Below are 15,554 nucleotides of genomic sequence, written 5' to 3'. Positions count from 1 at the left end.
TGATAAAGGATTTCACGGAGCAGTAGCTTTAGTCTTCAAATGAAAGTTTATCCTTTGATCAAACAATCTTGCCGGCAGAAGATATTACAACCCTAAGCTCAGTCTCACTGCATGACAACAACATCATGGCTAAAGCTTGATACGTACTCTAGAAATTTGTTCCCGCAGCCTTAATTTGTTGTTACTGCAGCTTGTTCTCGACAAAACGACTGGTCAATATTGAAAAATAATAAGAAAAGCACCTCTTATTGTGATGTATAAATTTTTCCTGTTCTTGCTCGCCTGAAGAACAAGAACAAATTTCTCGCATCTTGTGGATTATGTAACAGGTTTAATGCAGGCTTGATTTCGGCAATGACTGCATGAACTGTGGAGTCAGTTTGTTAAAACAATAGGGTTGATGAAAGGTCACGGGTGAGTGAGGGCTGAATGGAGGCTTTGTCACAAGACAGGAAAAACATCGGTGACGGCATTCATCACACAGCATTAGCCGTATGATCGAGTTAATTCATTCATTAAAAGCAACAATGGCAGTGACGAAGAAAGGCTTCAAACAAAATTTGGAAATAGGGGGAGGAATGTTTATAGAACCGATCTTTAGAATCCTGGCATAAATCCTACAGTACTAATTAATAACTTTCTTGATTCCTGCTGCTAAAACCCCAACACACTCGGAAATGTAAGGCTGCAACAACTTATAGGCATCACTGAACAAGAATGATGATTTGTACGGTATACGTTGCGATGTTTATGTCCGTTCCTAATTACGACTGCAGCCAGGAATGCTGGAAATATTAAAAAAAACCCTTTAGTTGAGTATTTTGGCAGACTAAACTGTGATCTTACCTGGACAGCACAGCCTAGCAGCAGCAGCAGAAGTTTCTTCATCTCCTCCAGACCTTGCTCTAAAAGAAAAACACAACACTTTAAATATGTCTGAATGAAAGCCAAAGGGTCTGTCAGTCTGTCAAATCGGGGCATTTTATTCCAGTTTTGACTTTCAACGGTTGTGTTAATGGAGTAAAAACACACATAGGCTGAGTGACGTGAGCTGTGGAAACCTTTACCTCAACACTTCAGGGCAACCTGAGAGCAGTTATTAATTGATGGAGGTTAATAACTGACAGGTGACGTCTTTGCAGTGTTTTCTAACTAAGCTGTCATTCTTTCAATTTGTTTTGAATACCCTAGGTGAAAAAAGACATTTACACATTTATTCTTTTGCAGAAATCAAGGTCTAGTAGGTTAGAAGGCAGGAGTAAACTCTCCATCGTTCCCATATTTACTTCCAATTAGCTGAATTCTTAGGTTGTTACAGTTTCCGTTTATAAAAACCCTTCCTCTGGTTACAGTGCCACAATGTTTTCCACAGTGTTGGCGGGATGAACTTCCACATGTCAGGACATATTGTCAGAAACTGCTGAAGCCCAGAAACAGCTGCTTGCCTGCCTGCTCAACAGGCCTGAGCTCATCTGTGGATTTGAAACAGTAAACCAGGTGGTGTATGCGTGTGTATGACTGAATGCGTAACAGGACTGTGTTTTCTCCGTTTGAGTGAGTGTCTGTGTGATAAAGCAGCTCATCATTATGGCCCAGGGGGTAGCGAGTGCGAACGCTGTCCGGTTCTAATGACAATAAATCCAGATTAGTGGCAGCATGTTTTCTGCGTACGGTGGTCTGTTTGCCTCTGATGAGCCAATCATTACAGCAGGAACAGCTATACAGACGCCATATAGAACAACAATCTTGATCTGTGGCTTTTATCATTGAGATAACCCCGACCCTAACCCTAAAAATAAATGTATTTTCGGTGAAAGCCCCTTTTCTAGCCATTGCAAACTGACATTTTACAAAAGCAACAGACATAGAAAACAAGATGTTATTTTGACATCCAGTGTCCTGGCAGGATCTCTCCATGTATTTTGTAGAATACTCCACACCATCATATTAATTTCCCTTCTCTCATTTCACTTGAATCATTAGATGAACATAAGTTGGCGTGTTATTGAGCACCAGGGATCCCCATGTAGTCATACTTTGATAGATTCAATTCTCTTTTAGGTGGAAGACCAATGCTGTACTCAATTAATCCTATTTCCCCAGGCCCATGCCACAATTAGTATAGTTTTGTCTGAATTTCAAGGAACAAAAATTGGAAAATGGACAAAAAGCTGCAGCTGAGCCGCTCTCTATCGACGGTCAGTTTGATTATGCCGACGTTTTGCTCCCAAACAGCGGAGGCAGGCCGGTTGTTTTGGTCTTACAGCTGCTGGAAACCTGTTTCCAACCTGTTTGTGATGCCACTGTTTATGCACTCATTTAGAGCTGCGGATGTTTAAAGGTTTCCATCATAATACGGAAATTCAACTGTAATTGCCTTTGTGCTGAACTGCAGCCAAGGAGAGGTTGTGGATTTAGTTTTTCTGTGGCTCTGAGGGAATATTTACAGCTCTAGAGCTAAACTAAACAAATGCAAAGACAACGCTAGCTCCCAGCGTCAAACTCAGTGCCGAGGTGCATAAATCTGGGCAAAGGAAAATGTAATCCTCCAGAGTAGAGGCCTCAGTAGACTGAGAGACTGGCCACACGTCTGTTGAGATCAGAAGTTAAGGTCTGAACTTCTATTTAAGTGTTTATTGTCACTTTTCGTGTAACCGCCACCTCAACTATTTAAATAAGATACATATATAAACTGTTATTACATTTTTGACTGTGGGCTTTTCACTAGTGCAAGTGCAGAAGAACATTCACACCAGGTATCTCGACATGGATTCATGGGTGCTGGGGGACACTGTGGGAAAACTTCAAATGAAGAATTATGGAAACCCCTCATTTGCAATTCATCACCTATTTTAACACTATTATTCCACGGCACACTCAGATAAAACATTCATGTCCATAAATGATATAACTAGAAATGCTGCCTCATGGTTAGTTTGCCTCTGACATCGTGTCAAACGTCAAGCAGCAGTTTCCTTCTATATGATGTTGCAGCAGTTGGTTGATCAGACATTATTTATATATTTTTTAAATTTTCCCCCACAATTTTAACATGAATCCAACATATTTTAGTGAAGGAATAAGGGATAGCTTAAATACAGCTGGTCATAACTTCTCCAGATGTAACATGAACTTCATATGAGCCAGCTAGAGAAGTTAGATTGAAAGTCGACTGTTTGATGATACACTATTTAATATCTGCATTATTACAGTAATTTAAAGACAGATACAAAAATGCATCATCTTATTCTATGTGCCATCCCACTAAGAAATTCCTGAGATATCATGTTTACAGGTTGTGTTCGAAACAAGTTTTGTGAGGGCAGAGCATCCTGGACCCTCCGTGTCCTCGAAAATCCTTTTAAGGTATTCCCACATTCACAAGAATGGCCGAAAAAAGCACAGAGGAACAGAGGCGTAAAAACAAATATGAATCATATAATGGGAATATGTGCGAATTTGGGCCTAGAAGGGTGACGGCAGATAAAAGTTAATTCTCACAGCTCCGGGGTTTAACAATAGTCCATTGCAGCCAGAGGAACCTATTCCAGTTAGGGAAGGGATTTAGCTCAGCAAATGTACTGCAGGAACGCAGGAAAGATAAGGGATAAATAATTTATAGGGCTAGAGTGGGAGAACAAGAGAGAGAGACGGCAAGAAGGAGAGATGAAAAGAAAAGAGACAAAAGAGGGAAAGCACCACAGAACACATGAGCAATACAAACACAAGGGGAGAATACAGAAATGGGAGGGAGGTGAAGAGGCAAGGCTGAAAATAGAATGAGGAAATCTCCCTCAAGCAGCAGCAGCAGCAAGGAGGTCCCTCATCTTTACAGGCTCACTCCATCCATCCATTTATTCTATCCAGCCCACATCCACTCATTCTTCCTTCCTTCCTTTAAACATTGTTACAGATCATCTGCTCCCTCTGCGTGTTTGAATTCACTCATCCCTCAACTTCCTCGTTCGACTCCTTTCCTCCCTCCCTCTTTTATCCTCTAGCAGGAAACAAGAGGTCATAGGGACAGTGACTAACCCTTCTTCCTGCAGCGCCATTGTTGATCAGTCTGTGAGGATATGAGTAAATAAGACAAAAAAAGTGTTTGTGCGCATTCAACCCCCACAACCCTCTGTGGTGCCACGACGAATAGAGTCAAATGGTGACTTGCGTGTCAGAGATAAAACTGGTACATGCAAGCTGGTATTTCTTTGACGGCTTGTCAGAGTGGATTCAACCCATGCCCCTGCAGTGGAGGACAGGCCTAGATAAAGCTTGGTTTCATGTTATTGGAGGGCATTTGTCAGAGACAGTTAGAAACAAACAAGGGGAATTATGACCATTAAATAATGCTGGTGAAAATGGTTTTATCCGCAGCTTATGCTCATTGGTCAACGTCTTGCGCAATCCATTCCGTTCACGGTTTCTGCCTCCTGTCAGCTGTCAGTTTCCAACAGTTGTCTTTCCTGTTGCTGCTGCCAAAAGGATTTCTGCCCATTGAGGGGTACATCAGTGAAACCATGTTTCAAGGTTTGTTTTTCTTGAAATGCATTTTTAATATGAGCTGCCTGTTCTCGGCTGTGTTCTCCACAAGAGCTGCGACCAGAGTATACAGTGGGGTTTTCTGGTGTTCTTTATTAAAGCTCATCAGATGCATCGGGGGAATCTGAAACACAGACCATCCTACAGTCACGTTAAGTTCTGTGAACATCAGACCAGATCACAGCTGATAATTCACAGACTAAACAAAGGAGGTAGTCTGTGTGTGTTCTGACATGTGCACGCAGCTGTACTGACTGAACACTGCTTGCATGCAGACGCGCGCATGTGTGCATCACACTGTGTGTTCTCACTGTGTGCCAGGCTGACGAGGGTAAACCAGAGCCTGGGGCGGTGGGGGGGGGGGGGGGGGTACTACAGTGCATTCCCACTGTTCACTGTTGTGAACACACCCCTCCCCCACGCGCCAATTCCACACACGCGTGCATGTGCTCACACATATGCGGAGTTGTCCCCTGCCCCCTAATGGGAGCATAATAAAAGCCACATGGCCAATGACTTTCAGCTGGCAGCCACTGAGCCAGAGAGCTCCACAGCCACCGCTGGTCTGACTGGCCTGCTGACTGATTATCTGACAAGCTAGGGGGCAAAGGGCACAAGAGACCTTGAGGAATGCAGTGTAATGCTTTTTGGCTGCTCTGGTCCTCATGTAAGATGGATCCCTCCGCTCTCGTCTGCGCCGGGTCGATGTTAGCATTCACTTAATATTCACCTTAGCCCCGTGTAAGGCTGTGGCGACAGACCGGGAAGCTTTCCAAGGCACCGCACATACAGCAGAGCTTCAGAAACGCGCTGCTGTAAATTTGGCCGAGACACATCCAAACAGTAGACAATATTTTGGAAGTTTAATTCATGGAGGAATCCCTCTGGGTCTCAACACGACTGGAGTGATTAATTAAGGGAAGAGGCACTGAGAGGGATTCATACAGCTGAGTTTGAAATATAATGCAGATGATTGGTGCACACAAATGTGTGCATGCTCCACGCAGCCTTTTTATTGTTCCCTTGTTTACTTTACATGCAAGTGGGGGGGCGTTTTGAAAAAGAAAAAGGTCACTGTGACCGTTGAAAACCTGAACATCGTGGCGAAGGCTGTGGTGAAAGTGGGATAAAGGCTGCTGAGGGAGGACGGGGATTCAGAGGCCATTTCATTTGCTCAAAAAGGTACAGATATCTCTCAGCAAGGTCAGTGAGGCGAGCCTGGAAACAATTCACTTGGAGCTGTCGGCGACAATGTTTGCAGAGAGACACGCAAAAGCTGTAAACCCTTGTGTGGACTCTTGTTTTCCAAAAGTAAAGCAACCAGCCCATGAACCTTGCGGTGGATCTACATGCATAAGAACATTTTTAATCACTTATTTCTCCTTTATCCTTTAGCCTCACCAAAACCAGAGCACCATTATTTTCTACGGTGACCTGCTTCTGGCTAAATTCATCCTCGGCGGCTTCATCAAGGTCACACTGGAATATCAAGTAGCTCTTTGGGGCTGCACAGGTCAAACTGCTCGAAAGTATTTTATATGACATTCGCACACTTGACACTGCACCACCGCTGCTTTTAGTCCTCTCAGACATATCAAATTGCACGACTGAGTTCAGTAGGTCAGAGCTTTGCCGCAGAATGGTTAAATGAATTTAACACTTGGGGTAATAGAGGTCTACAGATGTGGCCTGCAGCAACATCCCCATGATGAGTATAAGGATTTCTAATGGAAGAGGATAATCTGTCCGTTTCATGTGCCCTCAATTTTACAGCCACCATTTTTCACTATTTCACAAGCCAAGTTAAGAATGGCGGTTAAATAAGCGGCTCATTACTGAGGGAACGGAGAAACAAAGAAACCAGGTGACTGGAAAATTTATATCCAGAGAGAGCGTCACGTGAAACATCAAAGCTCTGATGGAGCGACAAAACTGCCCTCTTTATGCAACGTCTGCACGCTTTCAGCCCAGGTCAAGGACTCAAATTTAAACTTGCACAGCAGTTGTCAATGTGCTTGTATAATGTTGAAGCCGCACAGTTTGGTACGCTGTAACTTACCAGAGAGAGGGTTGCGGCCCAGTACCAGGACATTAGGCAGGGGCATCATCACCAGCTGCTGGAGAATCTCCTGAGGCAAAAAGAAATGAAATTTGTCATTAGTGCGAGGAACATGGGTGGGCAAATCTTTTGACAGGGTTATTAAGTAGGTGAGATGCTGACATCAGCATGAACACTTTCATATTCATATAGTGGACAAGAAGTGATAATATTACATTTTGTGTGTGTGCGTGTACGTGTGTGTGTGTGTGTGTGTGAGAGACGATGCAAGCGACAGCCGTGTTTATGCGGGTTAAATAGCTGGTGTGGGTTATGCCGCGGGGGGCCCTCCATTCACGTGTCAATCACGAAAATCAAAATGAAACCGTGAGCTGAAACTTACGACACTCCTCCAGACACCACAAGAGGTGGGATACGCTTAATCAGAGGTGATAATTTGGTGTAAGTTGTATTTATGGCAACGGTGCACAAACAACATCGTGGCAATAATCAACTTCTTTGCTTTTGCAAAATCGCGCTGCTTAACCTTGAGAGCCACATCTCTGATGATTAACATGATGTACTTTCTAATTATTTAGAACCTGACTGTACAGCAGGCTGACGGTGTTTATTTTTACAAATCTGTTCTTTATAGCAGTACAGGCCAACACCAAACCACAGCTGTGTTGAAAATTAATTCTGCCTTCTTTAAACAGAAAGGATGCAGAGGTCGGCTAACTCCAATATTTCATGTGTACCTGACGGCAGAGAGCAGCTTGAACCCGTCTGACCCAACGGCCTCACCATTCTACGCAGGTTACTGCTGAAGTCATGACAAAGAGGCTTACACACTGTGAGTAAGAAGCAGTCCCAGTCCTTCTGTAACCATCTGCCCTATACATATTGCATTACCTCATCTTGGTGGTAGAAAGATGGTGATGGTGGTTTTACCGTTTAAAAAAAACAAAAAAACACACACACACACATCTGTACTTTCTCATGCATGCTTAAAATAATCAGACAAGTTCTGACTGTGCTGCTCATAAAGTAAGACATAATCCGCTCTGTCCAACCTACTTCAAAAAGATGCTGCAGAAAAAGAGAAAAATGTAAATAAATGAATTAAAGAAGCGCGATTGTTATTATTTCTATGAACGCATGTCATGTTTAATAAAATCTGAAACTCTTCTATCCGAGAGATGTTCCTCCCTCCTCCCATATATCTGTTTGTGCATGTGCCTGTGGATTGAAGTGGTTTGCAAACACAGCCCCGGCTACGTCCTCCTTATCAGAAGCCAGCAGCAGAGGCGACTCTGAGCCGGTGGTCGTCTCAGCCTTTGTCGGCGGTTCGATTTGACGCAGAAAATCGGCAGCTTACAGAGGAAGGTTCGGTGCGAGGCGCGACAGATGGCCAAGAGCATCACACACATCTGGTCCGGGCAGATAATAATATAGTCTGACAGACGGACAAGGAGCTGTAACAGTGTTTCTACCAGATTTTCATGAGACAACACGAGGCGTTTTACGAAATACATTCGCGTATTTCCACATAAAGCACCAATTGTTAACAGATCCGTCCGTCATCCTTCCAAAAAACACACACACAAAAGCTTCTATGACCTGAGGTGAAGGTCAAAGTTTGGGTAGCAATACCGGGCAGTGATGGTTATTAGCTTAGGAGCATGGTTGCCATGGTTTCCCCTCAGTGGTGATAAGAGCATTGACCCCACTTGCCCCGTCTGTCTATCTTTCTGTCTACGCTGGCGTGTGGAGCACGCAGGGAGAAAGGTCATGGTGTCCTTACATCAATCTTTGAAAAAGGCTGCCAAAAGAAAATTACCCTTTCAGCCAGACAATGATATCTGGGTACGGTTGTTTGAACAGTACGTGCAATAATCCTAATTTTACAAATGCAACTAAAACAATAAAGAAATACGGCGATGGCAAAAACAGCACGGACAGAAATAACACTGGCAGGCAGTTCCAGGTTGAGACGACCAAACGTTTCTGAGGGCTGAGACAGATTGACTCAACAACCGTCAGACAGAACAATCAGCACCGCTCAGACTGCCACAGTTGGTGTCTCACAGAGAGGCACTGGTGTGCCTTACGGCCAATTCACCACGAACAACTCATGACAGCCGCTTCAGGCGGAATCAACTTTCAGACTAAAAGGGCAAGGCACAAAAACCGGCGTTGTCAAAAGGAGCTAAAACAGGCTAGAGACATTCTGTCTACAGCTCTGGGACACTTTGGGTGGCCTCATCTCTCCAGAATACAGACAGAAACATGTCAGTGTGATTCCTTTATTGTGTTGAGAAAAAAGGCTTGTGGACTCTAGTTAATGACCCACTGGGCATTTTTTCATGACAAAATAACACCAGCAGAGCTGTGCCAGCGCCAACTGTGCTTTTAGCTTTATAGAAAAATACAGAGAGGATGAATTAGGATGACTAATGTGACAAAAACACACGTACATCTCTCCCACAACCACCTGTTCACACCCACACCTGTCCCCTTCAGCATGTGTTAGCTGTGCAAGCACCACATGTCAGGCTGTGCTTTGTCTTTTTTTTTTCTAAGTAATGACAGACAGTTCACCAATAAAGGCTCATGCTGCAAGTACATCTTTGACAGAGTGAATGAGTAATACTTCACTGACACACAATTGCAAAGCGAACTTACAGTAAGGTGCATGACACATGTGGAGTTTAGACACTTTCCTTCCACCCCTAAATGATTCAAAAGCTTCCTCTATTTTCAGTTAAAGATTTCACTGAGGAATAATCCACAATGTGCAGCCAGGAGCTTAGTGCAACACTGTTCAGTACCAGCTTCCCTTCCTTCCCTTTCACCACTCAAAATGTCAGCTAACTTCATTTTTTAAGCTGATCTGCAGTTTGAAATAAAAAAAAAAGACATGAGCACAGGAAGTTGCCGCCTGCATGCTCGACATGGGACCGTGCTGCTAGCACCACTAAATCTTTCCTGAGAAGCGTGACACTGGAGATGTTTGCATGGACACTAGTATTTCATCAGCAGTCGTGTAACCACACACAAACTCTAAAATCAGAACAGGCCGGCCCAGTTGGAAGAAGTTTTCATTCAGATCGAGAGGAGTGGTATAAATGTTAGCATCTATTAACTTTGCACAAACTTGATCCGGTTGCTTCTCTCTGGAATAAATCAGTTCTTTCTGTACATGTGATATGATGTTCACGGTAAAGTACTGATAACATGCGTCTGTCTCGGTTCGTCTTGGTATTGAGTTAAGTGGTTCAAGTTTCTATGCAAACCACTTTGCATACAAATATCTTATCACAAAATTTGTCCATATCAATGGCTTTCCCCACAAGATCAAGAGCAATGTCCATCAAACTTCATTGGAATAATGTAGATAAAATAGGATAACGAGATCACGATGCAGCATCTCAAATATGCTTCTCGTCAAATGATGTGCATTTCTGACGTGGATGTGGATGATAACACGCTTTGAGGATTAGCTGGAGGCTAATAACACAGCTAAACTACAGTAGCCAAATGCGCCTCCTGGATTAGCTGGCAAGGGCTTAGCTCTCATACATAAAACATGACGGACACTGCCGAGAGAGAGACCAGCCACCAAGCTGAGCGTGTCATGGCGATGTGCTACAAACACTGCGTGGCGTGCACGTGAACGCACACTCGCAGCTCTCAAATGGGAAGCGTTCAAAGCTTTGCTGTGGCTGTGACAGCAGAAACGTCCTTGGCTCAGTCAATGCGACAGACTCAGACATCTAATCATGTCCATTTCACACACACACACACACACACACACACACACTCAGGGAATGTGGAAAAGCCCATCATTTGGAATTTCAAAAAAGCCAATATTCAGACGGAGATTGGAGGCGGGTGTGCGATTAAGTAGAAAATGGAGGAAAGTGTAGAGAAAAAAGTCAAATATAGAGAGAAATGACAAAAAAACGAGGAGATGCAGCCTGATTCCATCACTTCTCACTCAAGGCACGCAAGATTGATCTGCCTCCTCCTCCTTTTCCATCTTTCTTTCACCCCCATCCCCCCATTCTGACACTATATTGCTGTATTATTGATTCCAGCAGGATTCACAGCTTCTCAAAACTGGCTCCTCTTCCATCCCACAGAGACGTTTAGACAGACTGATCGAATGAGATGCTGGTTAAAGTGGAGCGCGTCCACAACAACGCCAAAGGTTGTACATTATATGCGAGAAGAGTAATATAATCTTCAGGCAGCTCAGACACACTCTGAAGAACGCACTGACCTGCCTTATTTCATCTCAAAAGCAAGAAACCCCCCAGGTATAAACAATAAAGTACATTTAAGAGAGAATAATGAGGCAGACGTCCCTCAGCTACATTATTCTGGGCTCTAATGGACATCAGCTAACAACAGAGACTCGCACAGACACTCAACCAAAACACAAGACCCACACCATACACACATATGCGTGCATGTTTGTGTTAAAGGGGCGTTAGCAGAAATGTTATAAAGCTGCCGTGTTGCCGGCTCACAGGAGAGCTGCCTGTTAAAGTAGCCCTCCCCAACACATAGACACACACACAACACACACACCTCCCGAAAACTCCTTCCCAAGCACAAGTTCCGCTACTGGCGCAGCTTTAACAGGGGCCTAATTGTGCTGCTACTGCGTGTCTGTGTAGCTCTATGTGTCCAGTCGTGCGTGTGTGTGTACACACGCTGCCTGAACCCTGAAAGCCTGAATCACACCCATTCTGCAGACAGAGCGTTACCATAGAAACGAGGAGATGGGTTTATTCTCCCCAAGCTAGGGAGCATGACGCACGTGGTACAGTAAATGTTGGAGAGCACGCACGCACACACGCTCGCACACGCCCTCTCCTACCCACTGCGGACTTCTCTCCTGCTGAAAAACTGCAGAGATTATGAACTTGAAAAGGTTATTACCACCAAAAATGGGAAGGAGCGCGCTTCCGCTTTCTCTCGTATCGAACACACAGAAAGCACTTAACGGCCGATCGCGATGCATCCTCAGGAAATGAATCAATGTAAAGAAATCGTTCCCTTCTGCCCAGCCCTGTAACAGAGGCATAAGCACACAAAAGAAGCTTGCGCGATGCATTTCATGGAGCAAAGCAGCCTGACTCTTGTAGCTCAGAGGCCAAAGCAGATACTTTAAGTGGAGAGGTTTGGTTTCCAGCTGGCAAAATGACATTCTGTAATCATTTGTGGTAAGATTAAAAATAAAATACAAGACCAATCCTAACAGTCATAAACTGCTTCAACTGAGCCATGGTTTAATTACCTGGCTGATTATAAATATATCAAAGAAATGCAGAATAATATGTGAGCTTTTAGCTTAACAAGAACTAATTATAACAGCACATGTCCTGTTTTAAGAAATAGAGTCAGTGCATGTGTTAACCAACTAATGAATTAGTTTTGACCTGACAAAAACAAAGCAACAGTTGCTCTTGGCAATAAAAAAAAAAAAAACAACGCACTGAAAAGAACAGCAGTCGAGGTCTACTGCCGGCCAGATGGACAGATCATCTCTTACATGAGGAGGAGGAGGGAACACGCCATTAGCGCCACGTTTCTTTTGTTCTTTGCCGTTATCTATCGGCCAGAGTGCCTTTTACAACGGAGCCCCGGGGCAGAACGAGTGTAAGAGTTGATCCTGCTGCTCCTTCTCAAAGGTGGAGGCAGGTGGAGTAGGGGGAGCCCGACCCCTCCCTCTACCCTTCACCCCATCACCTCAGGGCTCTGGCAGGACAAGCTGGAAACACACATCACTCTGTACAATTTAAGTCAATGTAATTAACACTGTCTTTTAGCTCTAACAGTTTAATTAGCTTTAATGGTTTTGTAGCAGGAAACTTGTAGTAGTAGAAGTAGTAATAACAGCCTTTGTAATGATAGTAGAGTATATGTAGGATGTTTGGATGTTACATTTTTAGTCGATGGGGTGAAAGCAAGCTGGGATTTTACAGGTGTAACTGCTGAATAAGTACACCCTGAACACCTACAAAACGCATTTAAATAACTTAACCCATGGGTTCTAGTTGGGCGACGGGAAAGAAGAACCAAGCTTCAAGCTTCCCCCTTAACATAACATCTCTGCTAGCATCTAAAAATAGCTCCCTTTTACCATATGGGAACCTGCTCTACATCATAACTGCCACAAATTCCCCACCACATATGCCTTACCACAGCCGACGCACGCACAAGTTACTGCTTGCATACACATTCAGGTCCCAGTCTAGGCTGTGATTACATGATGCGATTGGTGGGCAGCTCTGGGTGTGAAAGGGAACAACACTCAACATGCACGTCTTGCAAGTTCAAAAACAACATTTGTGCACAAATATGTCTCAAAATAAGCCAGCGTTTGTTTATAGTAAGCGGCCAATTAGAAAGCTGGTGGCAGCGAGTGACATGTGAGTGACGTTTATAAGTATACTTCCCTTGTTGTTACTGATCGAGAAATGTGTCACGTGCGACTGTGTTCAGGAGAAACATGAATAATCTGCCACATGAGAAGAAACATTCAGTTAAAATTTTATTTAATCAACTTGATTTGAACTCGGCGCGTTGCCGCTCTCTCGTCGCGTTGAATCAAATTGTACTGAACTCACGTGAACTTGTCCCGTCGGCTTGTGGTTTTGGCATCAAGTCAACAAGAAATATGTGACGGATACAAATCTTAGCAGTGTTTTTTTTTGTGTGCTTGCGTGATGCTTCTCCCTGATACAGTGAGGTATTTGCTTAAGGACGTTACTCGTGGTGGCTGGTAGTTGTAGTTTTCAAGCACAGATATGGTTTTAGCACCACACAAAGGGGACAGGAGGGTTTAAACATCAGACAGATGAATTAGGCTCAACTCTCAAGTGAGCTATATTCCCTGAGGGCATGGTTGTCTTTCTACAACCTGTGTGATTGTTTAAAGACCTAGCTAGAAACATAATCAACAGGATATTCAGAGTGGCTAGCACGTGTGTTTGCATGACAACGTACGATTAGCCTGCAGCTACGAGCGCATGCCCTAATAAACCGATTTGCCCATGACTGATGCGGAAAGGCAAGATAGGGGGTCAAAAGTGGGTGAAATTGTATATTCTCGCAAATTCTCGAGACAGAAGCCTTCGCAACAAGGATGAAAAACTCTGCTCTCCGCTTTTGATTAAATCGGTGACAAAAACAACGTTCTGCAGCTAAAATTACAGCACATTGCTGTTCATGTAATGCACATGTGTGATGGTGAAGAGTGTGTTCTGTATGTGGGTTAGTGTTTCAGCTTCACCCTGGCTCAGTAACAGAGCATGTCTGTTAAGGCTTTAGGTCAACAAGAAAAAAAAAAAGAAAAAATAGTCTGCCTCTTTTGCCCCAAACCAAGCAACGGATAAATAAGCTAGATTCCTGGAAGTGAAATGTGTATGACATGTGATAATTCCAGTAATGTCCAGAACTAAACAATTATGTTCTCTTAGCCATGCGGTCTCCATGGTTTGGACTCAATGATGAAATATAAATTAAAATGCTTAATGTCACAATATGTGTGAGAAATTCTCTAAAAAGAACAGTAAAAGTCACTCTCAGTGTGCCCACGAGTATAAAACATGCACATGCTGGTATCTAACCTACAGACAATAACTAATAAAACATGTAAAATAAAAATAAGTACAAATATAAACAATAAACTGATAACCTATCTTACATTAGTCTGAGCCTCACCAAAGAACCCTGCAGAGCTCTGGGGGCCAAGCAATTACTGCATGAATGGTGGCCTCTGTTACCCTTCAAACAGTCAAAACAGAGCTCCCAGCCTTTACACCACACCCCAAACCAAAGCAGTGGCAAAGAGAGGACAGAAGGGCTCCTATTCCCAAAAGTAGAGCTTTAAAGATGAGAGCGCAGAAAGAAAGTTTCTGTTAATAAAGCAGCTAAGATTTTATCCCTGTCATCAGAGCTTCAAGACACATCATGTACTATTATGGCCACAATGTAAGTACAATGCATGTATTTTTTTATATAACTTGAACAGAGGTTATGACACTCATCATCAGTTACAATGATTCATTTTGACACTGAATGACACCAGATGCTATCCAAACCTGATTTTCATAAACCAGGATAAAGGCATTCACTTAGGAAGCTTTGAGTAAAGCCAGTAAAAGCACAAAGAATTCAGTTCAGCTGGCTTCATATCACATCCCGCTAAAGAGTGCCAAACCAAGGCTACTAAATTAAAAAGAGGCCCAGCGTATATTTGGACTGACCACCAGAGCAATGGAGCCTTCAGAGCGCGCGGCTGCAAAGAAGTGACTGAATAACCAGGAAAGTTAATGCGCCACTAAATGGAAAAAGCAATAATTCCTAACGAGAAATTCCACCTTCTCTTGGAAAATATGTACTTTTATCATCCCGCCCGCTTCTGTGTAACGTTAAAAATGCACATTTCACTCTCACGAACAAGAACACACATGCTTGTAGCTGCTCGGGTTTGATCTGTTAACCAGATTCTGAAATCAAAATGTGGATTCTGTCTAGACAGTGGCCTCCTCCTACACAATCTACCTCACCAGAACAATAACTTGGAAACAAATACGACAAGACATGCGGCAAGCTCAACCCAAGAGGGCTCGTTTTTGAAAAGTATTATTATTGAATTTCCTGCTTTGTGTCACAATTCTCAGCTTCAGTAGACAGGCTCCTAAGATTACATCTCATACAGGGGCACATGGCTGAAGAATGGGGGAGCAGGGGGACAAAGGAAAGTCCCAGGAAATGTCTCAACTGTCCGCACGTAATGGCTAAATGAGGTTAATTAATTAGTTTTCACTTGACACCAGGAGATCCTTCGCCGAGTCAGCAAGCAGCTCAATCTTAATCAAATGCTTCCTCCTCCCAGACATGAAATATAAAACTTACAGCGGAGGCAACACATCAGTGCACACTGCTTGTTTTCATGTTA

The 15,554-nt window shown here is 43.5% G+C and overlaps 1 protein-coding gene across 15 annotated transcripts in view; it reads right to left on the bottom strand.

Annotated features, from left to right (window-relative positions):
- The window catches only part of LOC125018707 (girdin-like), a 58,806-nt gene that overhangs the window by 28,877 nt on the left and 14,375 nt on the right, over nucleotides 1-15,554 (bottom strand). For all 15 annotated transcript variants that reach the window (XM_047602793.1, XM_047602809.1, XM_047602796.1 and 12 more), the window contains exons 4-5: nucleotides 6,599-6,668; nucleotides 847-905 (exon numbers count right to left, since the gene is read on the bottom strand). In XM_047602793.1, coding sequence (XP_047458749.1) covers nucleotides 847-905; nucleotides 6,599-6,668 — 129 coding nt within the window. The remainder of the gene's footprint in view (nucleotides 1-846; nucleotides 906-6,598; nucleotides 6,669-15,554) is intronic.

The sequence above is a fragment of the Mugil cephalus genome, chromosome 13 (assembly GCF_022458985.1).
Source record: "Mugil cephalus isolate CIBA_MC_2020 chromosome 13, CIBA_Mcephalus_1.1, whole genome shotgun sequence".
NCBI classification, from domain to species: Eukaryota; Metazoa; Chordata; class Actinopteri; order Mugiliformes; family Mugilidae; genus Mugil; species Mugil cephalus.
This window is presented reverse-complemented; position numbering and strand designations above follow the sequence as displayed.